Source organism: Cuculus canorus, chromosome 21 (genome assembly GCF_017976375.1).
Source record: "Cuculus canorus isolate bCucCan1 chromosome 21, bCucCan1.pri, whole genome shotgun sequence".
Lineage (NCBI taxonomy): Eukaryota > Metazoa > Chordata > Aves > Cuculiformes > Cuculidae > Cuculus > Cuculus canorus.
In genome coordinates, this window is record NC_071421.1 from 3,751,079 (window position 1) to 3,776,357 (window position 25,279).

At 62.5% G+C, this 25,279-nt stretch overlaps 2 protein-coding genes across 9 annotated transcripts in view; one reads left to right on the forward strand and one right to left on the reverse strand.

Moving 5' to 3' along the window:
* Positions 1 to 128: 128 nt before the first annotated feature.
* On the forward strand, positions 129 to 21,011 carry KCNAB2 (potassium voltage-gated channel subfamily A regulatory beta subunit 2). Of its 5 annotated transcripts, none has more exons than XM_054086018.1 (16): positions 129 to 211; positions 8,317 to 8,435; positions 8,714 to 8,755; positions 16,446 to 16,489; positions 16,784 to 16,821; positions 16,969 to 17,048; positions 17,497 to 17,541; positions 17,645 to 17,689; positions 17,763 to 17,806; positions 17,881 to 17,967; positions 19,028 to 19,113; positions 19,311 to 19,431; positions 19,532 to 19,626; positions 19,796 to 19,916; positions 20,005 to 20,093; positions 20,518 to 21,008. In XM_054086018.1, exons 2-16 carry the CDS (start codon positions 8,359 to 8,361, stop codon positions 20,605 to 20,607), a joined length of 1,104 nt encoding a protein of 367 aa, XP_053941993.1. In that variant the 5' UTR covers positions 129 to 211; positions 8,317 to 8,358; the 3' UTR covers positions 20,608 to 21,008. The 5 variants fall into 5 exon arrangements, with proteins under 5 accessions (XP_053941993.1, XP_053941995.1, XP_053941994.1 ...); XM_054086019.1 differs by lacking the exon at positions 129 to 211 and adding an exon at positions 3,854 to 4,177; XM_054086020.1 differs by lacking the exon at positions 8,714 to 8,755 and having other exon boundaries at positions 20,518 to 21,009.
* A 2,135-nt stretch (positions 21,012 to 23,146) lies between these two features.
* CHD5 (chromodomain helicase DNA binding protein 5) overlaps positions 23,147 to 25,279 on the reverse strand; it is a 30,067-nt gene continuing 27,934 nt past the window's right edge. For all 4 annotated transcript variants that reach the window (XM_054085894.1, XM_054085895.1, XM_054085893.1 and 1 more), the window contains 7 exons: positions 25,101 to 25,238; positions 24,767 to 24,875; positions 24,461 to 24,593; positions 23,972 to 24,167; positions 23,519 to 23,682; positions 23,315 to 23,429; positions 23,147 to 23,197 (listed from right to left, as the gene is read on the reverse strand). In XM_054085894.1, the coding sequence (XP_053941869.1) occupies positions 23,190 to 23,197; positions 23,315 to 23,429; positions 23,519 to 23,682; positions 23,972 to 24,167; positions 24,461 to 24,593; positions 24,767 to 24,875; positions 25,101 to 25,238 (863 nt within the window). In that variant the 3' untranslated portion in view covers positions 23,147 to 23,189. The remainder of the gene's footprint in view (positions 23,198 to 23,314; positions 23,430 to 23,518; positions 23,683 to 23,971; positions 24,168 to 24,460; positions 24,594 to 24,766; positions 24,876 to 25,100; positions 25,239 to 25,279) is intronic.

A 25,279-nucleotide genomic window follows, 5' to 3' on the forward strand; every position in this document is an offset into this window, starting at 1 on the left:
GATGGTGCCGCACCGCGAGGGGCGTGGCCTGGCCGGAGGCCCCGCCTTCTCGGCTCAGCCAATGGGAAAGGAGCGTGCGTCCCCGTGATTTGCATACGGCGGGAGCGGCGCGCTGCACGGCCAATGGGCGGCGCGCGGGGCGGGGCGGGGCGGGGTCGGCCCCCCACGAGGGCGCCGCGGCGGAGCGGAGGGAGCGGCGCGCGCCGGGCAGGTGCGGGGGGGGCCCGCGGCGGGGGGAGCGGGGACCCTCCGGGCCCGGGACCGACCCCAGCGCTGCCGGGAGGGGCGGGGCCAAGCGGCGACCGGAGGGGGGCGGGATGCAATGCGGGATGTGGCCCGGGATGCGGCCCGGGATGCGGGATGCAATGCAGGATGCAGCCTTGGCTGCGGGGTGCAATGCGGGATGCAGCCTTGGCTGCGGGATGCAATGCGGGATGCGGGATGCAATGCAGGATGCAACCTTGGGTGCGGGGTGCAATGCGGGATGCAGCCCAGGATGCGGGATGCAGTCTGGGGATGTGGGATGCAGCCTTGGGTGCGGGATGCAATTAAGGATGCAGCCCGGGATGCGGAATGCAATGCGGGATGCAGCCTTGGGTGCGGAATGCAATGTGGGATGCAGCCTGGGATGCGGGATGCAATGCAGGATGCAGCCTTGGGTGCGGGATGCAATGAGGATGCAGCCCAGGATGCGGGATGCAATCCAGGATGTAGCCCGGGATGCGGGATGCAATGTGGGATGCAGCCTTGGGTGCGGGATGCAATGCGGGATGCAGCCCGGGATGCGGGATGCAATGCGGGATGCAGCCTTGGGTGCGGGATGCAATGAAGGATGCAGCCCGGGATGCGGGATGCAATGCAGGATGCAGCCTTGGGTGCGGGATGCAATGTGGGGTGCAGCCCAGGATGCAGGATGCGATGCGGGATACAGCCTTGGGTGCGGGATGCAATGAAGGATGCAGCCTGGGATGCAGGATGCAGCCCAGGATGTAGCCTGGGATTCACGATGCAGCCTGGGGATGCGGGATGCAATGCAGGATGCAGCCTGGGATGCGGGATGCAGGCTGCATCCTATGCAGCCTTGGATGTGGGATGCAGTGTGAGATGCAGGCTGCAACGTAGGATACAGCCCGGGATGCGAGATGCAGTGCAAGACGCACCCCTGGATGCAATGCAGGGCGCAGCGCAGTGTGCGGGATGCAGGATAGAGCACGGGATGTGGGGTGCAGCGTGGGATGCATTGGAGGATGCGGGATGCAGGATACAGCGCGGGATGGAGAGTGCAGCCCGGGATGCAGCACAGGGTGCGGGATGGAGTCCAGGATGCAGCGCAGGGCTCGTTCCGGCCCTCCTGTTCCCACAAACCTCTGTCCTTTCCGTTCCCCGGCCCCATAACGGCTCCGTCCATCACCTCACGGGGTTGGGGTTCACCCCCATCCTCCCTGTCGGGGTGTCTGGGATCGGCACTCCGTTTGGCATCGCTCCGGGGAGAGGGCAGGCCCCAGAGCACAGCCCTGCAGCGCTCTGGAAACCCACAGATGGGAAATGTAGGGTTTTTTCCCCAAATCAGAGCCTGTTTGCACACAGCAGGGACAAAACTGTCATGTTTTCGACGGAAGGCTCCACTGACCACAATGACACGGAGGGTCCATGGTAAGGAGGACCCTTCTTATGCGTTCCCTGTTCTGCTTCCTGGGAATTCCCATGGAACCAGAGAACCCTTCAGGTTGGAGAAGACCTGCCGGACGGTGGTTCTGTCCTAAATCTTTGCGTTCCTCTGGCTGGCGAACCCCTCTCCGGCCTCTGCTCCATCACCATGGGGGAAATCCCGTTGGTCCCGCGGTTAAACTGACATCCCGGGACCCTTCACAAAGGCACCGGAGCCGCTTGGTGGGAGAGCAGAGCCCATACTCATCGCCGCTACGAGGCGAGACCGCCGGCGGAGCCTTGAGACCGCGTTCCAAACCCCGCAGGTTTCCCCCAAAAGTGTGTTTATCAGAGGGGAGGTTGAGATGAGATCTTAGGGATCAATGGTTCGTTGTGCAGGTGGGGAGACGCTGGTCCAGGTTGCCCAGAAAAGTGGTGGCTGCTCCATCCCTGGAGGACTTGGAGCCCCTGAGCCAGTGGGAGGTGTCCCTGCCCATGGCAGGGGTGGAATTGGATGGGCTTTGAGGTCCCTTCCAACCCAAACCATTCCAGGATTCTATGATAGATATAACGCGTATGCACTGGTTAACAGGAAACACCTCTGCTCGCTGCCGCTAACGGGAGACACACAGGACCGCCTTCTATTGTTATTATTATTATCATTATTAGTATTGTTATGGGAGACACAGAGGACCAGCTTCTATTATTATTATTATTATCATTATTATTATTATTATGGGAGGCACACAGGACCAGCTTCTATCATTATTATTGTCATCATTATTATTAGTAGTAGTAGTAGTATTATTAGTATTATTATTATTATGGGAGGAACACAGGACCGGCTTCTATTATTATTATTGTCATTATTAGTATTATTATTATTATAGGAGACACACAGGGCCAGCTTCTATTATTATTATTATCATTATTATTATTATTATTATTATTATTATTATTATTATTATGGGAGGCACACAGGGCCATCTTCTATTATTATTATTGTCATTATTAGTATTATTATTATTATGGGAGGCACACAGGACCGGCTTCTATTATTATTATTGTCATTATTAGTATTATTATTATTATAGGAGACACACAGGGCCAGCTTCTATTATTATTATTGTCATCATCATCATCATTATTATTATTATTATTATTATTATAGGAGACACACAGGGCCAACTTCTATCATTATTATTGTCATCATTATTATTATTATGGGAGGCACACAGGACCACCTTCTATTATTATTATTATTATTGTCATTATTAGTATTATTATTATTATGGGAGGCACACAGGACCAGCTTCTATTATTATTATTGTTATTATTATTATTAATTATTATTATAGGAGACACACAGGACCACCTTCTATTATTATTATTGTCATTATTAGTATTATTATTATTATGGGAGGTGCACAGGACCACCTTCTATTATTATTATTATTATCATTATTATTATTATTAGGAGGAGGAGGAGGAGCAGGAGGGGATGGAGGTTTTGAAAGAGGAAGGCAGTGGCTCCGGCCATCGCCTCTTCCCTCTTGGCACATATGCCCAGGTGATGCCAAGCGAGTCCTGCCCAGTGCTGGTGCGGTTCGGAGCGGGCAGCGTGCCCGCTGGCGCCAGCGCTGGCAGCACGGTGCCGGGAGGGTACCGAAGCTGGCAGGATGCCGCGGGAAAGCTGAGCAAGACCAGGTTTTCCTAATTTATAAATGGAAATAAAAAGCCCTGCTGCGCCTTTCCAAAACCTTGACCCCTTTTTGCTAGCTTGGCCCCCCGGTTTTCCTATTAAATCCAGCCGCGGCGGTGCCGTTACCGCTCCAGGATTATGGTGCTGGGATGCTGCCAGGACCAACCTGCTCCGGGTACCAGGGTGGGTTTTTTTTCCCCCCGAGATGCCCTGAGAAGGTGCGATCGGCACGCGTGGCGGAGGACGGGTGGCATCCATCGGGACACAGCGCCCGGGTGAGCCCCAGAGCATCACCTGCGCGTGGTTTGTTTGAGAAGGAAACCACTTGGCACGATTGCAAAGCCATTTGGTGATGGAAGCATCCGTCTCCGGACTCCCCGCAGCTTCCTCTCGCCCACGCTGCGGGTGGCAGCCGCTCGCTCGCCCACGCGTGCCGCCCGGTGCTGCTGAGCTGCGGCACCGACACGGTTAAGGCACCGGTGGGATCGGGAGCCGGGATGCACGCCACCACGGCTGCACGCCGCCACCACACGCCACCAAACTTGCCGAGTCAGGACGTGAGAGCGGCAAAGAGGGCTCTGCAGCATCGCTGGCTGCTGCCGCATCCCGGGGTGCCACAGGCTCCGCTCCTCCGCCAGGCACCGTTTTCCCAGGGACGGAGCGGGAATGGGGTAGGAAGCGGCACCTGCTGTGTTCGCCTCTGGCTGTCACGGCTACGCCGCACCGGCGCTTGCTTCCCAAAAGCTGCGGAGCCTCCAGCTCTGCCGGCAGCCGCGTTTTCATTCCATTCTTTTGCCTCCTGACCGCGCATCTCCATCGGAGCTCCAGGTAGGTGCGCAGCGGTGCATGGGGAAAGGGCGCACGGCGCGAGCTGCGCATCAGGGACGCGCGGATGCTCGGCGGCGCGATGGATCCGATGCTCTTGTTCCGGGCAGGCGAAGGAGAAATAACCCCGTTTTCCGCGTCGCCTGTGGGTTTTTTGGGGTCGTGTCATTGACTCCAGCAGCGGAGCAGCGCCCGGTGCCTGCGCTTCGGCACGATCGCAGGCGACCTGGCGTGTCGCAGCTCCATCACCGCGTTCGCTGGGTCACCGGGGCGGCTTTGTAAACACGCCGGAGCCACCGGAGAACGCCGCGCTGCAGCAGAGGGGAAGGGGCAGGGCTGCTGCTCTGCGGAGCGCTGCAGCGCCGGGAGAGAGAGAGAGAGAGAGAGGAGATGGCACCGGCGGGGAAAGACATTGGGAAGGCAGAGTTAGGGCAGTGTGAGGAATTGCGTTGAAGTCACCTTTCCCGTTGGCGGAGGTGCCGTTGGCAAATGGGTGAGAAATACAGCAGAAATACCTGGAGTGGGGAGATGCTCGGTGCTGTCGCCCCTGCATCCCTCGCTGGAGCTTTGGAAGGACCTTGAGGGAGCGGGACGGGGGGTCCCCCCCTCCCCTTTTGGGGGCTCAGGTTCAGCTCAGTGGGTGAAGAGGCTTTGCTTTGACATTCAAATCAATTCCAGGTGCGGTTTCACCTCCTCTGGCTCCGACGGCAGCGTTTTGGGGGGGCTGTGGTCCGCAGAGCATCCCCGGCTGGCAAAGCTTCAGCTCCCGAGAGCTTCGCAGATATAAACCATCCCAGGGACTCGGTGCCGGCGCTCTCCTGCCCCATCGCGTCAGCTGGGGATGGGGATGGAGAAGGGGGAATGGGAATGGGGATGGGGATGGGGACAGGAGATGGATAAGGGGGAATGGGGATGGGGATGGAGAAGGGGGAATGGGAATGGGGATGGGGACAGGAGGTGGAGAAGGGGATGGGGATGGGGACAGGAGGTGGAGAAGGGGATGGGGATGGGGATGGGGATGGGGACAGGAGATGGAGAAGGGAATGGGAATGGGGATGGGGACAGGAGATGGAGAAGGGGGAATGGGGATGGGGATGGGGACAGGAGGTGGAGAAGGGGGAATGGGGATGGGGACAGGAGATGGAGAAGGGGGTGGGGATGGGGACAGGAGGTGGAGAAGGGGGAATGGGAATGGGGATGGGGACAGGAGATGGAGATGGGAATGGGGACAGGAGATGGAGAAGGGGGAATGGGGATGGGGATGGGGACAGGAGATGGAGAAGGGAATGGGAATGGGGATGGGGACAGGAGATGGAGAAGGGGATGGGGAAAGGAGATGGAGAAGGGGGAATGGGGATGGGGACAGGAGATGGAGAAGGGGGAATGGGGATGGGGACAGGAGATGGAGAAGGGGATGGGGATGGGGACAGGAGATGGAGAAGGGGGAATGAGGATGGGGACAGGAGATGGAGAAGGGGGAATGAGGATGGGGACAGGAGATGGAGAAGGGGATGGGGACAGGAGATGGAGAAGGGGGAATGGGATGGGGAATAGGGATGGGAATGGGGATAGGGATGGGGATGGAGAAGGGGATGGGGATGGAGAAGGGGGCCAAGTGGGAGCAGAGGCTCTTGGGGCACCTCAAGGTGCATCGCGCAGGAGAAACCCCTTCCCTTGGAGTACCTCGCCCTGTAGGATCTCCTGCTGTTCAGACTCACGGAGCAGGGATGGGTTTAGAGGGCACCAAATTGCCCGCACCAAGGTGACCGGGCTTGGGAAGCGCCTTTGGCTCCGAGGATCAAAGGTGTGGGTTGGCCCCTGGGGCTGGGATGCTCTGGTCTCAGGATGCAGAGCACAGCTCTGCGTGCCGGCGTCCAAGCAACGCTATCCGGCAAAGTTCCTCCAAATGCTGCCGGCAATTTGCCAGCCACCGCGCTCGGTGCCCCGGCATGGCCGTGGGGTGATGGATGAGGGGTGAAAAACTGCATCGAGCTGAGCTCGGGGCAGCATAGATCCCCAAGATGCATAAACAGCGCTGAGCCCCGCGCTGAGTTGGGGTCTGGGGTTGTGGCAACGCAGGCACCGAACTCGCGTGGCTGCGGCTGTGGGGTCCGTCTGTCCCTCCCGCGGGCATCCCCTCGGCTCGCTTCAGCTTCGTTATGCTGCCTCTAATTAAGTGATGCTGGGTGGGCATATGCAGCAGCTCACGGGCGAGAGCACCCGAGCAGCCACCGGGAGAAGCCGCGGGTTGCGATGGTTTGGGGGGTCCTCTCGGGAAGGGCAGGGGGAGCAGCCCCCCCTGAATAAACCCATCTTTATTGAGCCCCATCTCCAAAAGCAGCGGGGTTTCCGCGGAGAGGAGGGATGTGGGGTTCCGTGCCGGCGGCCGCAGTGGGACCAGGGGCCACAGCAAGAGGCGGGGAGGCTCCGCGGGGACGCGCTCGGCTGCCGCAGCCGCTGCCATTGGGCCGCGTGGGCTGCAGGGGCTGCGCCAGGATGCAGGAATGCCGTGCCAGGATGCTGGAGGGATGCGGGATGCAAGCAACGCTCTACCGAGGGATGCAGGATGCAGGGGTGGGGGAGAGATGCGGGATGGAAGCGCGCTGTGCTGGGATGCGAGAAGGATGCTGGATGCAGGAGAGATGCAGGCTGCGGGCATGCCCTGCCGGGATGCAGGCGGGATGCGTGCCAGGACACGAGCACGCTGTGCGGGGCCACGCAGCCGCCGTGCCCAGGAGCCCTGAGATCCCTCAGTCCCCGTCCCCCCCCCAAAAAAAAAATAAAAGCAGCTCATGATGTAAAGATGATAATTATGGGCTTGAGGAAGGATGGATCCAATTGAAAAATGAGCCCCGGTTTTGTAGGCAGGCATTGCGGTTTTCTGTGATATTGGATGGGGAGCTGGAGGCTCCCTGGAATGATGCCCCTGGCACAGGGATGGGCACAGGGATGGGCACAGGGAGGTGCCTGGAGAGAGCTCCCCTTTTTCTCCGAGCTCCCGCATCCCTGCTCACCGTGACATGCGGGCAAAGCCAAGCTCTTGGCCTCTCCTTGGCTCGTCCCCGGCCTCCGGGCGCGGCTGCAGCGCTGAACACCGGCAAAACGGACAATATTTCAGACCTCCTGTTTCTTTACTATTTCCCCGATGTCATAAAACCTCGGTAGCGCCGGTTGAGTCGGTGTGGCTGGAGCGTCCTGCTCGGCACCGGTGGGGCAGCAAGGAGGGTGGAGAGGGGACAGCAAGAAGGGCAGAGAGAGGGCAGGAGATGGAGATGGAGATGGAGATGGAGATGGAGATGGGGAGGAAGGGGGTGAGGGAGATGGGGAGGAAGAGGATCAGGGAGATGGAGAGGAAGGGGGACAGGGAGATGGGGAGGAAGGGCAGGGAGATAGAGATAGAAGGCAGGGAGATGGAGACGAAAGGAGTCAGGGAGATGGGGAGGAAGGGGATGAGGGAGATGGGGAGGGAGGGAGTCAGGGAGATGGAGAGGAAGTCAGGGAGATGGAGATGAAGGGAGTCGGGGAGATGGAGGGGAAGAGGGACAGGGAGATGGAGAGGAAAGGAATCAGGGAGATGGAAAGGGCAGGGAGATGGAGAGGAAGGGAGTCAGGCAGATGGAGAGGGAGGACAGGGAGATGGAGGGGAAGGGGGTTAGGGAGATGGAGAGGAAAAGAGACAGGGAGATGGGGAGGAAGGGAGTCAGGGAGATGGGGAGGAAGAGGATCAGGGAGATGGAGAGGAAAGGGGACAGGGAGATGGAGAGAAAGGGCAGAGATATCGAGAGGAAGGGAGTCAGAGAGATGTAGAGGGAGGACAGGGAGATGGAGGGGAAGTGGGATGGCGTGGGATGCTGCGAGGGATCCGCAAGGAGGGCAGCAGCCAGCCCTGCTCTGCCCTCTCCGGGAGCCCCAGAAGTTTGGGGAGAGCAGCCAAGCCGGGGGAGTCATCGGCACAGGGGAGGGACGGGACGGGTTTGGGATCCGCGGCGGGTCTTGGCGCAGGGCTGGCAGGGTGCTGTGCCGTGCCTGCCGCTGCCCGTGCCGCACACCCATCCGGCTTTGGCAACAGGAAGCACCGTCATGTGTGCGCCCCAAAAAAAAAAAAGCCCGTTTCTTCCTCTTTTTCTCTTCCCCCGTGGCAGGGGTGAGGCGGCAAGCGGCTCCGGGGAGCCCAGGCTGGCTCCATGTATCCCGAATCCACCACTGACTCCCCAGCGCGACTCTCGCTGCGGCAGACGGGCTCCCCCGGGATGATCTACAGGTAAGGGCAGCGCTCCAAACCCACCCTGGTACCCCAAAACCCATCCTGGCCACCCCCCAAACCCACCCTAGCACCCCAAATCCATCCTGGCCCCCCTAAACCCACCCTGGCACCCTAAACCCACCACAGCACACAGTGCAAAAACTTCCAGGACCCCCCAAAAAACAGATGGCAGCAGCATTTTGGGCTCTGGCATCACCGACCCTGCCCGTGGTTGCGCTCCGCTTTTCTAATGGGGTTTGTGGCATCTTTCTTCTTTCTCCTTTTGCTGTCGGAAGCGCGAGGTACGGGAGCCCCAAGCGCCAGCTCCAGTTCTACAGGTAACCCAACCTCTCCCGCTCCCCAAAAAAATCCCTCCCGGCAAGCGTGCGGTGCTGCGGGCAGGAGGTGCCGGGGAAGGGGGTCCCTATGCGCAAGGTGGGCATCACCGGCGTGGCACCACGTCTTTGCCGTCTGGTGGGTTTGGTGCTGCTGGGCTGGTGGGAGCCGTTCCCGCTGCGCTCGCCGGGAAGCAGAGCGTGGTCAGAGCGTGGCCGGTGGGGTACCGGCAGGCAGATGCTCGGTTCGGGGAGAGCATCCCGCGCCGATGCTGCGCCGGGAAGAGCCCACTGGCTTTTCCCCAGAGCAGCTCCAGGAACAGAGCCAGCCGCTCCGCTGCTCCTTCCATTAAGAGAAGCGTCGTTAAGTGGTACAGAAGGCAACGCTTCCCCCCTTCATCCTCCCTCTCAGCATCCTTTTTCCATCTGAAACCAAGGTGGCACTTTTCCCTGCACACCGTGCCGGCAGCCGGTGCTCCCAGAGCCGCGGCAGCTCTGCTCCGGCCCCGCCACCGTGGGGCAGGGGATAGGGGGGCTGCCCCATCCCACCTCCCCACAAGGAGAGCGGCAAAGCAAGCGTGCTTGTCGTGGTGCGGTGCCACCGCCGGCACTGCCGAACCCAATCCGCAGGCGGGTTTTGGTGCCAGGCAGAGCCGCGGCACCTGAGCGTGGGCACATCGGGTGGGAGAGGCCGGAGCTGCCTCGCCCGCTGGGGTCTCTCACCCAGCCCTGTTTTGGGGACACCATATTCCGGTTATGCCATAGCTCCGAGTGCGCTGCTGTGGCGACGTCCATCCCCTGGGAACCCATTCCGGCCCCGCTGCCCGGCGTGCCGATGGCGCGGGACATGTCGCTGCAGGGCAAGCGGGCAGCGATGCCAGCGTCGAGGAAGCAGCCGCGCATCCCCGGGCTTTTAGCGCAGCGTCCATGAATAATTTAGGTCCCCTTCGCGGGGAAGAAAATCCCCTAATAGTGCTAATGGAGCGCGGCGAGAAAGCCGGGCGCTGGGGGGGATCCGCACCACCGCCAATTGCTTTGGACGCCAAGCGCCGACACTCCCCTCCCGCAAAACAAATAAAAACCCGGACGGCCGCGCGTCTCTTCTATCCGCCGCGGGGCAGCCCCGGCTCCGCCGTCGATACGCAGCGTCCCCAGCGCGCGGGTGAGTCGGCGCGGGCGGTGGGTGGGGAGGATGCTCTTGGCAATCGCTGCTTTGGGGGTCTTTGCTTTTAGGCTGTTGGTCGCCCACCGGTTCCCAGCTTGGCAAAGCCGGAGAGACGCCTTTCCGAGCTGCACGCGGCGGTCGCCCACTTGTTGTGTTCCCGGTGCGGTCCCCCATTCTCCCGTAGAACCTGCATCCCATCCCCATTCCCTGCTCCTTCCTCTCCCGCTTGGGCTTCGGCAGCTCCTGCAGACCCATCGCCTCACGTCACTCGGGCGGCGTCGGGATTTCCGTTAGCGGAGAACGGGTGACGGCGTTGCCTCCGTGCTCTCTTTGCCACCCCACAGCCTTGCTCAGCTGCAAACCGGGGCGGTGGCGAGGCGGCCGATGGGTTCCTGCTCCGACCCTCGGAGCAGCCCTGACCCAACTCCCCATCTCCTCGTTGGGCAGCGCCGAAGCCGCTCTCGGGGGGTCCCACTGGGGTGGGAGCCATCGGCGCTGCTCTAATTAAAACCACCATCCGCGGAGAAGTGCCGGTGCCAAATTCCGGCGTCGAGCAGGAAGGGGAGGCTGGTGGCCAACGGCTAGCGTGGTTTTGCCGCAGGATATGGGTCCCTTTTCCACGTCTCCCTGTGTTTTCCGAGCCCGTGGTGTGGAGCGGGAGGGTGTCCAGTGGTGCTGAGCATCGCAGGCGCTCCTGGATTTGCTCTCCGCTTGCCGGCTGCTGCTTTGGCTCCGCCGCGGTGTCTCCTTTTCCCCTCCGAGGTCCCACCTCGCCGGGACGCGCCCTTCAGCTTTGGGCTCCGGCCACGTAAATTGGAGCTTCGCAGGGAAAGGGAAAAAAAACCACCACCGGTGGGTGTTTGGCCAAAGCCTCTTCATTCCCAGCAGCCGCTTCGGCACCGGCGCTGTGGTTTTGGCCGCCGTCCCCACTCCTTTCAGACCCTGAGTGTGAGGGGCACTGCAGAGCAGCAGGAAGGCGGCGCCGGTGCCGCCACCGGCACGATCCCAGCCGGAGAGGCGGTGGGTGCCGCTGGCGTGTGAGGAGCCGGCGCTGCGGCAGGCTATTTTCGGCAGCCCGCACCGGCGGTGAGGTCGCCGCCGGGGCTGCGGGGAAGGTGTTGGCTGGCGGTGCGGGTTGCGGCACCCAGAGCCCTCATGGGGGTGCCCGGTGAGCCCCACCGCCTCCTTTCCCATCCTGACCAGTTGCCAGCGCACACGGTGCTGGATTCTCACCGGCGGCACTCGTGCCGCGGCTCAGCCCACCCCATCTCCCGGGGTCATCACGACCCAGCGGGGATCCCAACCAGCTCCGCGCATCCGCAGCCATCACCGCCCATCCGTGCGGCCCTCGCCGGTCTTTTGGCTCTGTGGCTCCTCCAGCTCAGCTTTGCTCCGCTCAAGCGCTGTCTTGGCCGGATCCCTGCTCTCCCCTCCCAGTGCCACAGACTCACCGCGGGTGCCACCGGGGCTCCGGCGTCGCGGTGGGGCGCTTTCCCGGCTCTCTCCGTAGCGTGGTCGTCCCGCAGAGCCGGTGCCCGGGTGGCGGGATGCTCTCCATGACCTACAGCGAGAGCCTGCGCAGCGTGGCCAGCCGGCACCCGCCGGAGTGGGGTTTGCCCGCGGCGCCCCGGCCGGCCGACGGGCTGGAGCTGCGGCGGCTGCGGGACGTGCGGGCGGCGGCGCGGGCGAAGACGCTGGAGGAGTTCCTGCGGATGCACGGGCTCTCGTTGGCCGACGGCACCGCCTGCGCTACCGGCATGAGGTACAGGTAAGGCAGCGGCGTCGGCACGGATGGCGGCGAGGGCGCGGAGCAGGGGATGCTGATGAGCGCTGGTTTGACCCGGTGCCACGCGAGCTCGGAGGAGCTGCTGTCCTCGGCACGAGAGCCCATCGCGTGTGGTGTGTGCCGGAGAGGCGCCACCGTGGCCTCGTGCCGGCGCGAGGCACTTGGCGCTTCTCACCTGGTTTTCCTTGTGGCTTTTAGGCAGTTCCGCGTGCAAACACACCCGGTGCTTTCAAGGACCGGGTGGCAGGAGCAGCCGGCGCCGGCGATGCTCTCCCTATGATGAGCTCTCCGGGCACGGCTGCCGCTCCGTTAATTTTTCACGCGGTGCCGGTTGCGGCGTGAGATGTATCCGCATTTCAGCTGACTTCTATCCTTCTCGTCACCCACCGGCGTGCGGAGGATGGGGCTCCTCCGAGGGCACGGTGCTGGTTTTTCTCGCTCGGGGCCGGAGATCCCGGCTGGGCGGTGCGCACCGGAGCTGGAGATGCGTCTGCTCGCCCTGGAAAACACAGGAGGGGCTGGAGCTGCTGCAAAGCCCCGGGGAGCCAAAGGCTCTGCCGGCTGCTGCGGCGCTGTGCCGCGCGGCGGCTCAGGTTCCCGCGCGCTGGTGGAGGTATTATTTCCACCGCGGCAGGAGCCCATCTAATATTGATGGGGTTGGTTATTTATTGATGGGCGCTCGCACCCCCCCCGCCGGCGCGGCGTGACTCAGTTTACCAGCTGCCCCCCAAGATCTGTGGGGCTGAGGAGCTGCCGGGCGCCGGCGGGATTATTCCGCTAAGAAGCTTTGCGGCAGGAGAGACGCGGAGGGGATTAGAAGATTTCTCGTTGCGTTGGGGCTGAACGGGCAGCGTTTCCCCCAAGAAAGCAAACCCCAACCCCACTCCTTGTTCCTTCGCCGGAAAAGGGGGACGCGAACCCCAACGCTAAAACGATGCCGGAGTTTGCGTCCTGGCTCCGTCGGGAGGTGCTGGGATGGGTTTCGCCTCAATCTGCTTTGGTGACAGTGGGGGAAATACGGAGGAGGCGCTGCTGCGGGTGCGATGGGGTGGAAAACGGTCCAGTTTTGACAAACCATAGGGATATGCCCCTGGAATCCTGGATTTGGCCCTCTCTGCCTCCGGAATCCTGGCAGTCCAGTGTTGACAAACCATAGGGAGATGCCCCCCGAATCCTGGTGGTCCAGTTTTGACAAACCACTGGATCTGCCCCTGGAATCCTGGATTTGGTCCTCTCTTCTCCCAGAATCCTGGCAGTCCAGTTTTGACAAACCACTGGGATCTATCCCCAGAATCCTGGATTTGGTGCTCTCTGCCCCCAGAATCCTGGATTTGGTGCTCTCTGCCCCCAGAATCCTGGATTTGGCCCTCTCTGCCTCTGGAATCCTGGCAGTCCAGTTTTGACAAACCACCAGGATCTACCCCCGGAATCCTGGTGGTCCAGTTTTAACAAACCACCGGGATCTGTCCCCAGAATCCTGGATTTGGTGCTCTCTGCCCCCGGAATCCTGGATTTGGTGCTCTCTGCTCCCGGAATCCTGGTGTTCCAGTTTTAACAAACCATCAGGATCTGCCTCTGGAATCCTGGTGGTCCAGTTTTGACAAACCACCAGGATCTATCCCCAGAATCCTGGATTTGGCGCTCTTTTCCCCCGGAATCCTGGCAGTCCAGTTTTGACAAACCACCGGGATCTGCCCCCAGAATCCTGGTGGTCCAGTTTTAACAAACCGCTGGGATCTGTCCCCAGAATCCTGGATTTGGTGCTCTCTTCCCCCGGAATCCTGGCAGTCCAGTTTTGACAAACCATAGGGAGATGCCTCCAGAATCCTGGCGGTCCAGTTTTAACAAACCACCAGGATCTGCCCCCAGAATCCTGGATTTGGTGCTCTCTGCCCCCGGAATCCTGGATTTGGCGTCGTGCAAACGCTCTCCCATGCGTTTCTTTTTTGCTCGGAAGGAGGGCTGCGCATCCCTTTATGCAAGAGACCCCCCCCAAAGATGGGTTTTGGGTGGGAAGCATCACTCTGGGATTCGCCGCTGCCCGTCGCGCCCCTCACCTGCCCGAGCGCCGCTCGCTCCGCGCGCTCATCAAATATTGAGGGCAGGAGGGGTTTGACGGGAGCCGTCTCTTCGCTCGCAGCCCCCCGCCGTCACGTTGGCGGAGCAGCGTCGCGTGGGCGCGCGGGAGGAGCTCCCCGCCTCGCCCGGGGCGCCGGCTAAATTTAGGCAGCTGGCACGGCTGCTCGACCGGAGCAGCATGCAGGTCTCCTTTGTGTGTTCCGAACACAGCATCAAAAGCCGGAGCGCCGAAGATCGGTTGAATAGGCAGAATGCCGGCAGCCCCAGCCTGGGCACCCGCGGCAAGTTCCGTGCCGTGGCCATGGTTGCCCGGAGCCTCGGGCAGCTCTCGGTGCAGAACGCCCCCTCCTCCAGCGAGTCCAGCGTTAAGCAGCCGGGCATGAAATATCGGTAGGAAACGCACGCGGTGCTCCGTTGGTGGATTTGGTGCCTCTTCGGGTGTTTTCTCGGTTCCTTCGGAGGCAACGGAGGGGATTCGGGGGGTGTCGGTTGTGCTGTGCATCCTTAATCCTTGGCTCACGTCCTGCTCGCTCCGGAGGCTTTGAAAAGTGCTGATGGTGCACTATCATCCCCTTCCTCGCTGTTCGCTCCTGACCCCTTTGATCCAAATGCATCGGAAAGGAGGGCGACCCTAAAATGTGGGATAGGATTAGTAGGATGCTGTGAGCCGGGGGGGTTGGGGGGAGGCTGCGAGTCGCGGCGGGCGTTAATCCGTGAGCTGCCATGGCATCGTTACGGCGCTGCCGGAGACTCAGCCGCTCGGTGAAGCTCACACGGAGCTCTAATCCGGGATCCAACCCTCGGCTGCCCGCGGTGGGTTTGGAAACGGAGGGCGCCGTGGGCACTTTGTGCCCCCCCACCCGAAGGCAGCGCCCGCTGGGTCGATGCATTCCGCGTCCCTGGAACAGAGCGCTGGGGGGGGTCAGCGGGGATCCGTGGGGTTTGGGGTTCCCCGGGATGAGGGAGCATGCAGATGTGGGGATTGGGGTTCCCTGGGATGAGGGAGAATGCAGATGTGGGGTTTGGGGTTCCCTGGGATGAGGGAAAATGCAGATGTGGGGTTTGGGGTTTCCCTGGGATGAGGGAGAATGCAGATGTGGGGTTTGGGGTTCCCTGGGATGAGGAAACACGCAGATGCGGGGCTGGAGGCTCCCCTGGGATGAGGGAGCATATAGATATGAGGCTGGGGGTTCCCCAGGATGAGGGAGCACCCAGATATGGGGCTGGGGGCTCCACTTGGATGACCAGGCACCCACATTTGGGGCTGGGAGCTCCCCTGGGATGAAGGGATCAGCCAGATACGGGGCTGGGGGCTCCCCTGGGATGAGTAAACACCCACCTTTGGGGCTGGGGGCTCCCCAGGACAAGGGAGCACCCAGATATGGGGCTGGGGTCTCCCCTGGGATGAGCAGGCACCCAAGTGTGGGTCTGAGAGCTCCCCTGGGATAAGCGAGCGCCCAGATGTGGGGCTGGGGGCTCCCCTGGGATGAAGGGAGCACCCACATTTGGGGCTGGGGGCTCCCCTGGGATGAAAGAATCAGCCAGATATGGGGCTGGGGGCTCCCCAGGATGAGCAGACACACCGCGGTCCCTCTGACAGCCGCCGCATGCCCCCACCACAGCCCGGACGCGCAGGCGTTGGGCTGCACGGCGCATCGGGGCGGCCATGGGGGAGCCCATCATCGTCACCCCCATCCTTCACCGGGCAGGCATCGGGGTGACCCTGTCCCACTCTCCGGTGGCGGCATCCTCATCCAAAAGACACGGGGGACCACCTCGGGGGTCCCCACCGGTGGCCGCGAGGGGGACTGTGGCACGGAGGGGACAGCGAGGCCACGGCCCAGCACCGCCACGCTTCGGGCAGGATGGCCGAGAGCAGCGATGGGCGCCCACCAGCCCAGAGGAGCCGGTGATGCCGCTGCGGCTGCGGGGAGCAGTGCCATCCCCTCCGCACCGCGACCTCCGCGAGCCGCCCCGTGGGCACTGTGAAATGGTCTAAAAATAACGCCAGGCTCAGGGAGGGGAAAGCGCCGGTGCCTCCAGATGTTGGGCAATAACGCGGCGGCGCGGAAGGGAGATGCCCCGATTCGGCTCAGCCCGTGGGGCCGCGGCTGCTCCCCGTGCCACGGCGGCGGTGGCGGTGCCTCCCGGTTGCTACGCGACACCGGCGCGGGCGAGCTGCCACGGCTCACCTACACTTTATTTATTTTAACACTCGTTGCTCGAGCCTTTGTCATTTTTAACGAGAACTGGCTCTCCCATCACCAGGGCGAAGGCGTCTGCCAGCCCGGCCCCAAAGCTCTTCTCCAACTCCTAACCGGTGCCGGGGCTGCCCCATTTCTCCGGGACGCCGCAGAGAACGGGCACAGCTCGTGCCACGTGTGGGAGGCTCCAACCCTGTCCGCTGGCGCCGACGGTGCCATCGGGGGGTCCGAACCCCTCGGCACTCGTCTTAACGAGGTCGCTGCCACTCTGGGAGCAGCACCACGGCACCGGTGCTGCGGTGTGCATGGCCCGAGGGGGCTTTTTAATCCCTTACGGCGCATCCCTCGCGGTGGGACCGACCCAGGGGTGGGGATGGGGAGCAGGGATCGCAGTGCGGCTCCCATGGGGGGCGTTTGGGGGGCATCTGCCCGATTCCCTAATGGATCTCTGTCTTCCAGGAATCTCGGGAAGTCTGGGCTCCGCGTGTCCTGCCTCGGTTTGGGTAAGTGCCGGCGATTGCCGCGTCCCCTCCGTCCCGCGGCCGCTGCCGGTGCAGCTTTGCAAAGGGCAGCAAAGGGTTTTCCTTCCCCCGGCGGCGCTTTGAGACGCATTCCCAGAAGTTGTCACATTCTTTTCTCTTTCTCTCCTCTGCCGTGATCGGATGCGACCGGGCTGTGCCGGGAGCGCCGTGCCGCACGCGGAAAGGCCGGCTGTGGCCGCCGTGTGCCGGGGGAGCCGGGGTGGGTGGCCGCGGGCTCACGGAGGCAGCGTTTAGCGCTCACCCTCTCCTCCACAGGGACGTGGGTGACTTTCGGAGGGCAAATCACAGATGAGGTAAGGATTGCACCCCCTCGCCCATCCCTCTCCAGCTTTTCCCGAGCAACGCAGAGAGCGGACGGCGCCGGCACAGCCACGGGGCTGTCTCGGTGCTTCAGCTCTTGGCCAACTCCGTCATCGCCTCTCCCCGCTCTCCCCTCGCAGATGGCGGAGCAGCTGATGACTTTGGCCTACGACAACGGCATTAATCTTTTTGACACGGCAGAAGTCTACGCCACCGGCAAGTACGTACCCCGCTTCGGCAGCACCGCGTGGGGCCTCATCCTGTGCCCCGGCCTCTGGCAGCTCCCGATTCTGGTGGCCTCCCGGGTTTGCCGGCTGCAAGGATGGGGTTGCAGGAAGCAATGATAGAATCATGGAATAGTTTGGGTTGGAAGGGATCTTAAAGCCCATCCAGTTCCAACCCCTCTGCCATGGGCAGGGACACCTCCCACTGGCTCAGGCTGCCCAAGGCCCATCCAACCTGGCCTGGAACCCCTCCAGGGATGGGGCAGCCACAGCTTCCCTGGGCAACCTGGGCCAGGGCCTCACCACTCTCACGGTGAAGAAGTTCTTCCTTACGTTCTTTACCGCACCGGCGTAGGTGGCCACTGGGTCCCCCTCGCTGTTGGCCGGGCTCCGGGGCTCCCCACGGCCGCAGCAGCCGGTGGGTGACACTCCCTTCCCTCACAGGGCCGAGGTGGTGCTGGGGAACATCATCAAGAAGAAAGGGTGGAGGTAAGCCGGGCGTCATCTGCGTGGCCAACGCGGTGCTGACGGGCTGGGGAGAGCGGGTGCCGCGCTCAGCGCTTTGCCGGTGACTCTTTCCTTCTCCCTGCAGACGGTCCAGCCTGGTCATCACCACCAAAATCTTCTGGGGAGGAAAGTAGGTAGCGCGCCCGCGCCGCGGCAGAGCAGCCGGCGTGTGCCAGGCTCTCACCCAACCTTTCCTTTTCCAGGGCCGAGACGGAGAGGGGTCTGTCCCGAAAGCACATCATAGAAGGTAAGGATGCTCGCCGGGAGCTGCCGGCCTCGGCACGCAGCCCGGCACGCCTGACGTTCCCGTTGGTGCCGCAGGTCTGAAGGCGTCGCTGGAGCGGCTGCAGCTGGAATACGTGGACGTGGTGTTCGCCAACCGGCCCGACCCCAACACGCCGATGGAAGGTGGGTGCCGTGCCGCGGTGCCGTGCTCCTCCCCGCCGCCGTTCATCGCCATCGCAGTTGGTTTGCGCCAGGCTTTTCTTTTGAGGGCGTTTTCCCTTCCCAAGCAGAAGCCGCTGCTCCGCCGCCGTGGCCAGCCCGCGCCGCGGTTAAGCTCTGCCGCCCCAAACTGGCACCGGACCCACCTCGGGTCGTGGCGTGGGTGGCTGGTGACGCAGCGCTGGGCGCTGCCCCGTCCCGGCGAGCCGCTCGCTCTGCTTCATCGGCAGCAGCCGACTCTGCTCTCTGTAAATCTCTCTTTTATCACCAGGGCACCCATTTAGCTCTTCCAAGTCCAGGACTTTCATCGTAGAAGGTACTCCGTGCCCGCCGCGCCCCCGCGGCGTTCCCTGGGCACATCCCTCTCCTCTGTGACTTCCATCCTCCTCCCCTGCCCCGAGCAAACCCCAGAATGCACAGGCAGCGGCAACAGAACCTCCCCACCCCTTCAGAACGAGGAAAGGGGAAAAAAGCTGAGCGCTGGCAGCTCCCCGGTCGCCCCGTGCCACGCCGGGGACCGCGGCAGCTGCTCCGGCACCGGCCAGGCGAGCCTCGCGCCCCTCGCTCTCCCTGCTGCCCACCTTTGGCTACCAGAGCGCGCCTTGGCTTGGCCGCAGCCCGCATGGCTCAGGGCCGGCTCCTCCCGGGACCCCTGCACCCCTCGGACGGGGTTCGGGGCTCCCTCCCTCCTCTCCTGGGTCTCGGCACACACGGGTGATGCTTCAGGTCCCTCCCTGTGCCGCGGTGCCAGGCGCAGTGCCGGTACCCCCGTGGTGGGGCAGGTGCCGGAAGGGTCCCGGCGTCGCCGACGGCATGTCAGGCTCGGCCGTGATCCCCGGCACATCCTGAATGGCTGCTCCCTTGGTCCTCATCCTGCTCCTCCAAAAGCATCTTCCGGACACAATCCAGCTCCGGCGCTGGGGAGCGGGATGCTTGCCAGCTGTTGGCGCGGCGCGAACCCCCTCCTGCCACGGCGGCACTCCGCTAACCCCGCCGGGCGCTCTCTTCCCTTCCCTCCCGGCAGAGACGGTGCGAGCCATGACTCACGTCATCAACCAGGGGATGGCCATGTACTGGGGGACCTCGCGCTGGAGCTCCATGGAGATCATGGTAGGGGTCCCGGGGCGACCGCGGCGGAGCAGCTCCGGTGACGCTGATTTAATTCGACAGCAGCTGGCGGGAGTCAGGCACTCGCAGATGCGCTCCAGCCTTAATGAATTAATTTTGGGGGGTTGCTGCTCAGAGCTCAGCCGAGGGGGATGCGGGGGGCGCTCAGCGGGATGCTGAGGGTCTCGGCTCTCCGGCAGGAAGCGTATTCGGTGGCCCGGCAGTTCAACCTGATCCCGCCGATCTGTGAGCAAGCCGAATACCACATGTTCCAGAGGGAGAAGGTGGAGGTGCAGCTTCCCGAGCTCTTCCACAAGATAGGTACGGCGGTGGGGGTCGCATCCTGGCCCCCCAGCAGCCCCGGCAGGAGCTGGGGAGGAAGAGATGGGCAGCGTCATCCCTGGCTTCACTCTGTCCGCAGGTGTCGGAGCCATGACCTGGTCCCCGCTGGCCTGCGGCATCGTCTCAGGGAAGTACGACGGGGGAATCCCCCCCTATTCCCGCGCTTCGCTGAAGGTGAGCCTGGGCAGGGGGTCACGCAGGGATGGACCGAGCTGGGGGGAGCTCCCAAGGTCCCCCCATGGGAGCAGGAGGTCCAGGAACCACCGCTCAGAGAGTGTGGGGATGTCCTGGTAGTCCTCCATCACCCCATTTCCCTGCTCCGAACCCCCTCCTGCTCCCCCAGGGTTACCAGTGGCTGAAGGATAAGATCCTGAGCGAGGAGGGCCGGCGGCAGCAGGCCAAGCTGAAGGAGCTGCAGGCCATCGCCGAGCGTCTGGGCTGCACCCTGCCCCAGCTCGCTATCGGTAAGGAGCCGGCGAGCGCCACGGGACACTCAGGGGACGGCAGGGTTGGCCGAACCTCACTCCGGCTCTGCTCTCCCTCCTGCCCCAGCCTGGTGCCTGCGCAACGAGGGCGTCAGCTCCGTCTTGCTGGGTGCCTCCAACGCCGACCAGCTGATGGAGAATATCGGAGCAATACAGGTCAGTGCTCCCGGCGCGCCGGGGGAGGTTTGGCCGCGGGAAAGCGAGCAGATGCCGTTCGCAGGGCTTTAACAGGGCAGTATCCTGCCTGTGCGTTGCTGCTGCAATGCACCGAGCTGCTCTGCAGCGCTCGCTGCCGCGCCGTGGAGGAAAAGGAGGTTGCGAACCTCACTCGGAGACAAAGGTTATGGGTGTCGCTTGATCCGAAGCCGAGCAGAGGCTTTGCTGGGTTGAAAAGGCAGGGGATGAGCCAGAGCCAGCCTTCCCGTATGTGGGTCGCGCAGCCGGCAAGCTGGGGCTTGAGCATCACGGTGGCACGGTGGAGGCGGCGAGCGTGGCACGGCCGCGTGCCGCATCCTCCCGCATGCACCAGTGGCACCATCCCAACTCCCACCACCATCCTCCATCCCCCCCTTCCTCTCAGGTCCTTCCAAAGCTGTCGTCTTCCATCGTCCACGAGATCGATAGCATCCTGGGCAACAAACCCTACAGCAAGAAGGACTACAGATCCTAAGCGCGCGCACAGCCAAGCGCGCAGCCCTCGCCGCCCGTTCGCTTGCTTACGCTTCGTTGGAGCAAAGTGGAGAGTGTGGTTTGCACCGCGAGCGCCGAGAGCCAGCGCTCCCACCCGCGCTGCCCTGGACCGTCGTACCGCTGCCGCCCGACGCGGCTCTGGAGCGCAGGGATGGCCGCGGGGAGCACGGCAGGGCAAGCTCCGAGCTGCTCTGCCCGCCGCGGGTGCAGCATGGGGAGCCGTTGCATGCGTCGCTGCCGCCCCCCGCGTTGCCGGAGGTGGTGGGCGCGGGGGTGCGAGCGGGTGCTGTACGACCACGAGGCCGACAACACGAAGCTGTTCCCCCCTAGCCTGCGCTCCGGCCCCTCGCCTCTGCCCTGCCTGCGGCGCCGCGGTGCCGACCCGGCATGGGCACCGTGTGGGGGGCTGCGGGAGCGCCCGTTTCGGGGAGCAGGGAGGGGGGGACGGAGGGGTAGGGGCAGGGAGAGGGGTCCCATGTACCCATCTCTGTCTGTGTCTACAGGCAAATATACACATGGGGACGTATATGGGTACATAAAGGTGTGTAGGCACAGCTGTAGCTCCACACCGGCGCACACATCTGTGCCCGGAGAGACACCCCCTGACGGACTGAGAGACACAGAATTCCGGTTGGAAAAGACCTTCAATGTCAGCCAGTCCAACCATCGATCCAGCCCTGCTAAGACCACCACCAGACCGTGTCCCCAAGGACAACATCTGCCTATCTTTTAAACCCCTCCAGAGCTAAAGATGCAACCACCGCCCTGGGCAGCCCCTGCCAGTGCTTTTCAGTGAAGAAATTCCTCCTAAGATCCAACCTAAATCTCCCCCCTGGTGCATCTTGAGGCCGTTTGCCTACCAGGGAGGAGAGACCAGCACCCACCTCCTTTCAGGTAGCCGTAGAGCGAGGAGGTTTCCCCTCAGCCTCTTCTCCAGACTGAACAGCCCCTGAGCTGCTCCTCCTAAGATTTGCTTTCCAAACCCTTCCCGAGATGCACTCCAGCATCTCGATGTAGTGAGGGACCCAAAACTGAACACAAGATTTGAGGCGCAGCCTCTCCAGCACTGAGTAGAGCAGAAGGATCCCTTCCCTGCTCCAGCTGGCCACAGTATTCCTGATGCACACCATGAAGCTGCTGGCCTTCTTGGCCACCTGGGCCACTGCTGGCTCATGTTCAGCTGCCATCCACAAGCACCCCCAGATCCTTCTCCCCCAGCAGCTTTCCCACTTCCCCACGCCTGGAATCACACGGGGTGATTGTGATCCAAGTGCACGACTCGGTACTTGGCTCCGTTGAACCTTGTGCCATGGGCTTTGGTCCATGGACCCAGCCTGGCCAGGTCCCTCTGGAGATCCCTCCTGCCCTTAAGGCAGATCATTCCCACCCAACTAAGCATCACCTACAAACTGACCGAGGGAGCGCTCGATCCCTTTATCCGTTGATAAAGCCGTTGACCACAACTGGTTGCGGCGCTGAGCGTTGGGGACACCGTGTGTGACCAGCCACCAGCTGGACTGAGCTCTGGTCACCACCACCCTTTGTAGCTGGCCACCCACCGGCTGCCGCTCGCCCCACCAGGCTCCTGCCACCTCCTTCCCAAAGGATTTATTAAAACACAGAGAACAGAAACCGGGACACACGGAGTACAAAGTGAACGCGGGGCCTCGCTCACAGCTGCCATCAGCCTCTGGCGAGAGGCCACCACCGCGGCGCAGCCGGTGTCACCGCGCTCGCAGGGGTCCCAGCCCCGGCTCTTAACCATCCCCTCCCTCCCGTCTGCGTGCCCCAAGCCCGGCACACCGAGAGCCGGGACAGTGGTGCCGATGCCCCCGCTGGGAATGGGCGGGCAGGCTCCGGCAGCGGGGCTGGCAGCACGCATGCACTTGCTCAAACACCACGAGGACGTAAAAATGGACCTTCCGGGGAAGCTCGGGAGCCGGCTCGGCCCCTCGGGCACCCTGGAGCAGGCAGCCGGGGAGCTCACCGGCTGCCCCCTCACACCCCACACGCGGCAACAAAACCAGACACAAACACCGTTGACTCCCTCCCCTCTCGGCTCGGCCCCCTCACCCAGACAAACTCTTCAAGTCTTCAATAAGAAAGTGCAAAAAATGTACACGGAAATGAAATCCCCCCCACACACACATCCCGGCTGCTCCGGTGATGGCGGGGGGCGCGGCAGGCGAAGCACACTTGAAGCGGGAGAGCCCGGCAGCAGCTCGTCTTCCACGCAGGCACCACTGCGGCGCTTGCCCTGCCCTTCCTCCAGCGATGGGGCGGCTTTTGGCTGCGAGGAAAAGGGAGAGCTGCCCACCAGCCGGGCTCTGGGCATCCCCGTACCCAACACGGAGCAGGGGGAGCCACCTGAGGGGTATGGGAAGGATTCTGCCCCGGCGCCTGCCTTTGCTGCCGGTACCAGACACTCAGGGAGCTCAGCCCAGAGCTGAGCCCTCGTACGGCCCCTCACCGCGAGATTCTGGGGAATAAAACGTGGCGAGCAGGGAGCAGAGCCTTACCTGAGCTGGAAACGGGAGCTGCAGTGGAAAATCGTGGGAACAGCTAAATATCTGTGATGAGAGAGAGGGAACACCTTGCTTGCGCGCTGTCCTTGATGCTCCTGCCCCATTCCAATCCACCTCCTGCATTTCTCTGCCTGGGAACGTTGACTAGAAACCCCAACCTACCAGTCACATACGGTCCCAGAGGCATCTGACTGTAGTTGACAATCCCGCCTGGTCCGGGACCTCGGAAATTCGGCCCAAAGTTGTTGTTGTAGATCTGGGAGGAGCCAAAGGAGCCCTGGGGAGTTCAGGAGGGAGAAGAGGCGCTGAGCTGCAGCCTCAGCCCCACCGGCGGCGAGGCGCTCCGTCCCCCCGTCCCCCCCTGACCTGCTGGAGGGCAGGGTCCCCCCCGCGGGTGGCCAGGCGGCTGAGGATGCTGCGCTCGGACATCTGGAGCCGGGCGGCCACGGGCGGGATGCGGGACAGCATGGAGGGCAGGCGCGTCACGTCGGCTTTCATGTCGCTCAGCAGCTCCTCAAGCTGGTTCAGCACTGCGAGCAGAGCGAGGCGGCGCTCAGGTGGGGGATGCTCGCCAGACCCCTCCGGCATCCCAGCCGCACAGCCACAAGCTCCAGCAGCCGGGAGGCGATGGCAGAGCGCTGTGGACCCCACCACCGCCAGCTGCAGCAGCAGCGTGCCGTGGCCAAGGAGGAGCAAGCAGCTCGTGGCCAAGGGAACACGACACAGGGATGACCTCCCGGATGGAATTCTGCATGGTCAGAGTGGGAAAGCCTTCCCAGCCCCTAGGGCAGGCTCCCCCTAATCTCTACCAGCACTCACCCTTGTGCAGGACGGCATTCGCGGGCTTGTTCCCAGCCAGGGACTCTTTGGAGAGATGCTGGTGGCTCTCGGCAAGGCACTCCACTTCAGCCAGACGAGCGTTCAATGCCATGGCCGGGTGATTGGGGTCTTGGGTCATGTTGAGGTACGCAGCCCTCCGCAGCTGCTCCTCGATCACCAGGGCCTGTTCCAGCAACTGGGAGGCACAGGAGGGGAAAGATTCGGGACCAGACCTCACACCAGCACAAACCAGTACCGCTGTAGTTTGTGCCAGCAGAGCCTCTGCACTGCGCGCACCCCACTGGCCTCACTCCCAAAAGCTCCAGGGGAAGCAGGCTTAGCCTTTGTGGTTTCTTATCCTGTGCAGACACCAAGCACCCCAGAAAGGGGTGGGATTTCCACAGCATCAAACATCCAACCCAGCTTTGGGGCACCACACTTGTTCCCCCAGCCGGTAAGCACTCACCAACCCTGGATCCGCAAACTCACCTTGAACCGCCGGGCGAGGAACTTGTTCTTCATCTCCAGGTAGTTCCCCTTGTGTATCTCTGACTTGAAGGGCTCGTTCAGGATGACGTAGCGTGGGTCATTCTGGATGTCCTGCCAGCGGGCGTAGCCGTGGCTGGTGCGGAGGGAGCGTCAAGGGAAGAATCGGCCAGCCAACAGCACGCCCACCACCACGCGGCAACACCGCATCGCCAAAACCCTCCCTGCTCGCCACCGCGCCGGCACCCCAGCCCCTACAGCCTCGCCTCCCAACAGCGCGAGGCACGCTCCCACCCAGCCAAAGGGTACGTCACAATTCCTGCCAAGAGCCAGTAGTCGTGTCGGCGGTGCCAGATGTCGTAGATCTTGCCGGAGGAGATGGCAGCCCTTTCCTCGTTCTGCCACAGCGTGTGCAGCTCTGCGGAAGCAGAAGCGAGACAGCCCGGTCAGGCAGCACAGCTGCTGCGGGCAGCGCACAGCGCATCAAGCAGGGTGAGCGGTGACATTTCCTGGGTGACTGCGGGCACGGGGCAAACCCAGCCACCTTGCTGCTTTCTAAAAGGTCCCCCCTTTCTTGCAGCGGCTCAGAGACGCCGTGCAGCAGCTCTGCAGGAGCAGCTGGTGCCTCGTCTCTTGCTCTTACCTGTAAAGCCACCATCAGCGATGTTGAACATGAATCGGAAGTTCACATTTCTGTCATCCTTCTTCCCATCCTCCTCATCCTCTCTGTCACCATTTTGCTGAGCCTCGCTTTGCTCCTTCTCCTCCACCTTGGCATCCTCTGCTCGGCAAACACAAGAAACGGTGCCCATCAAAATCACA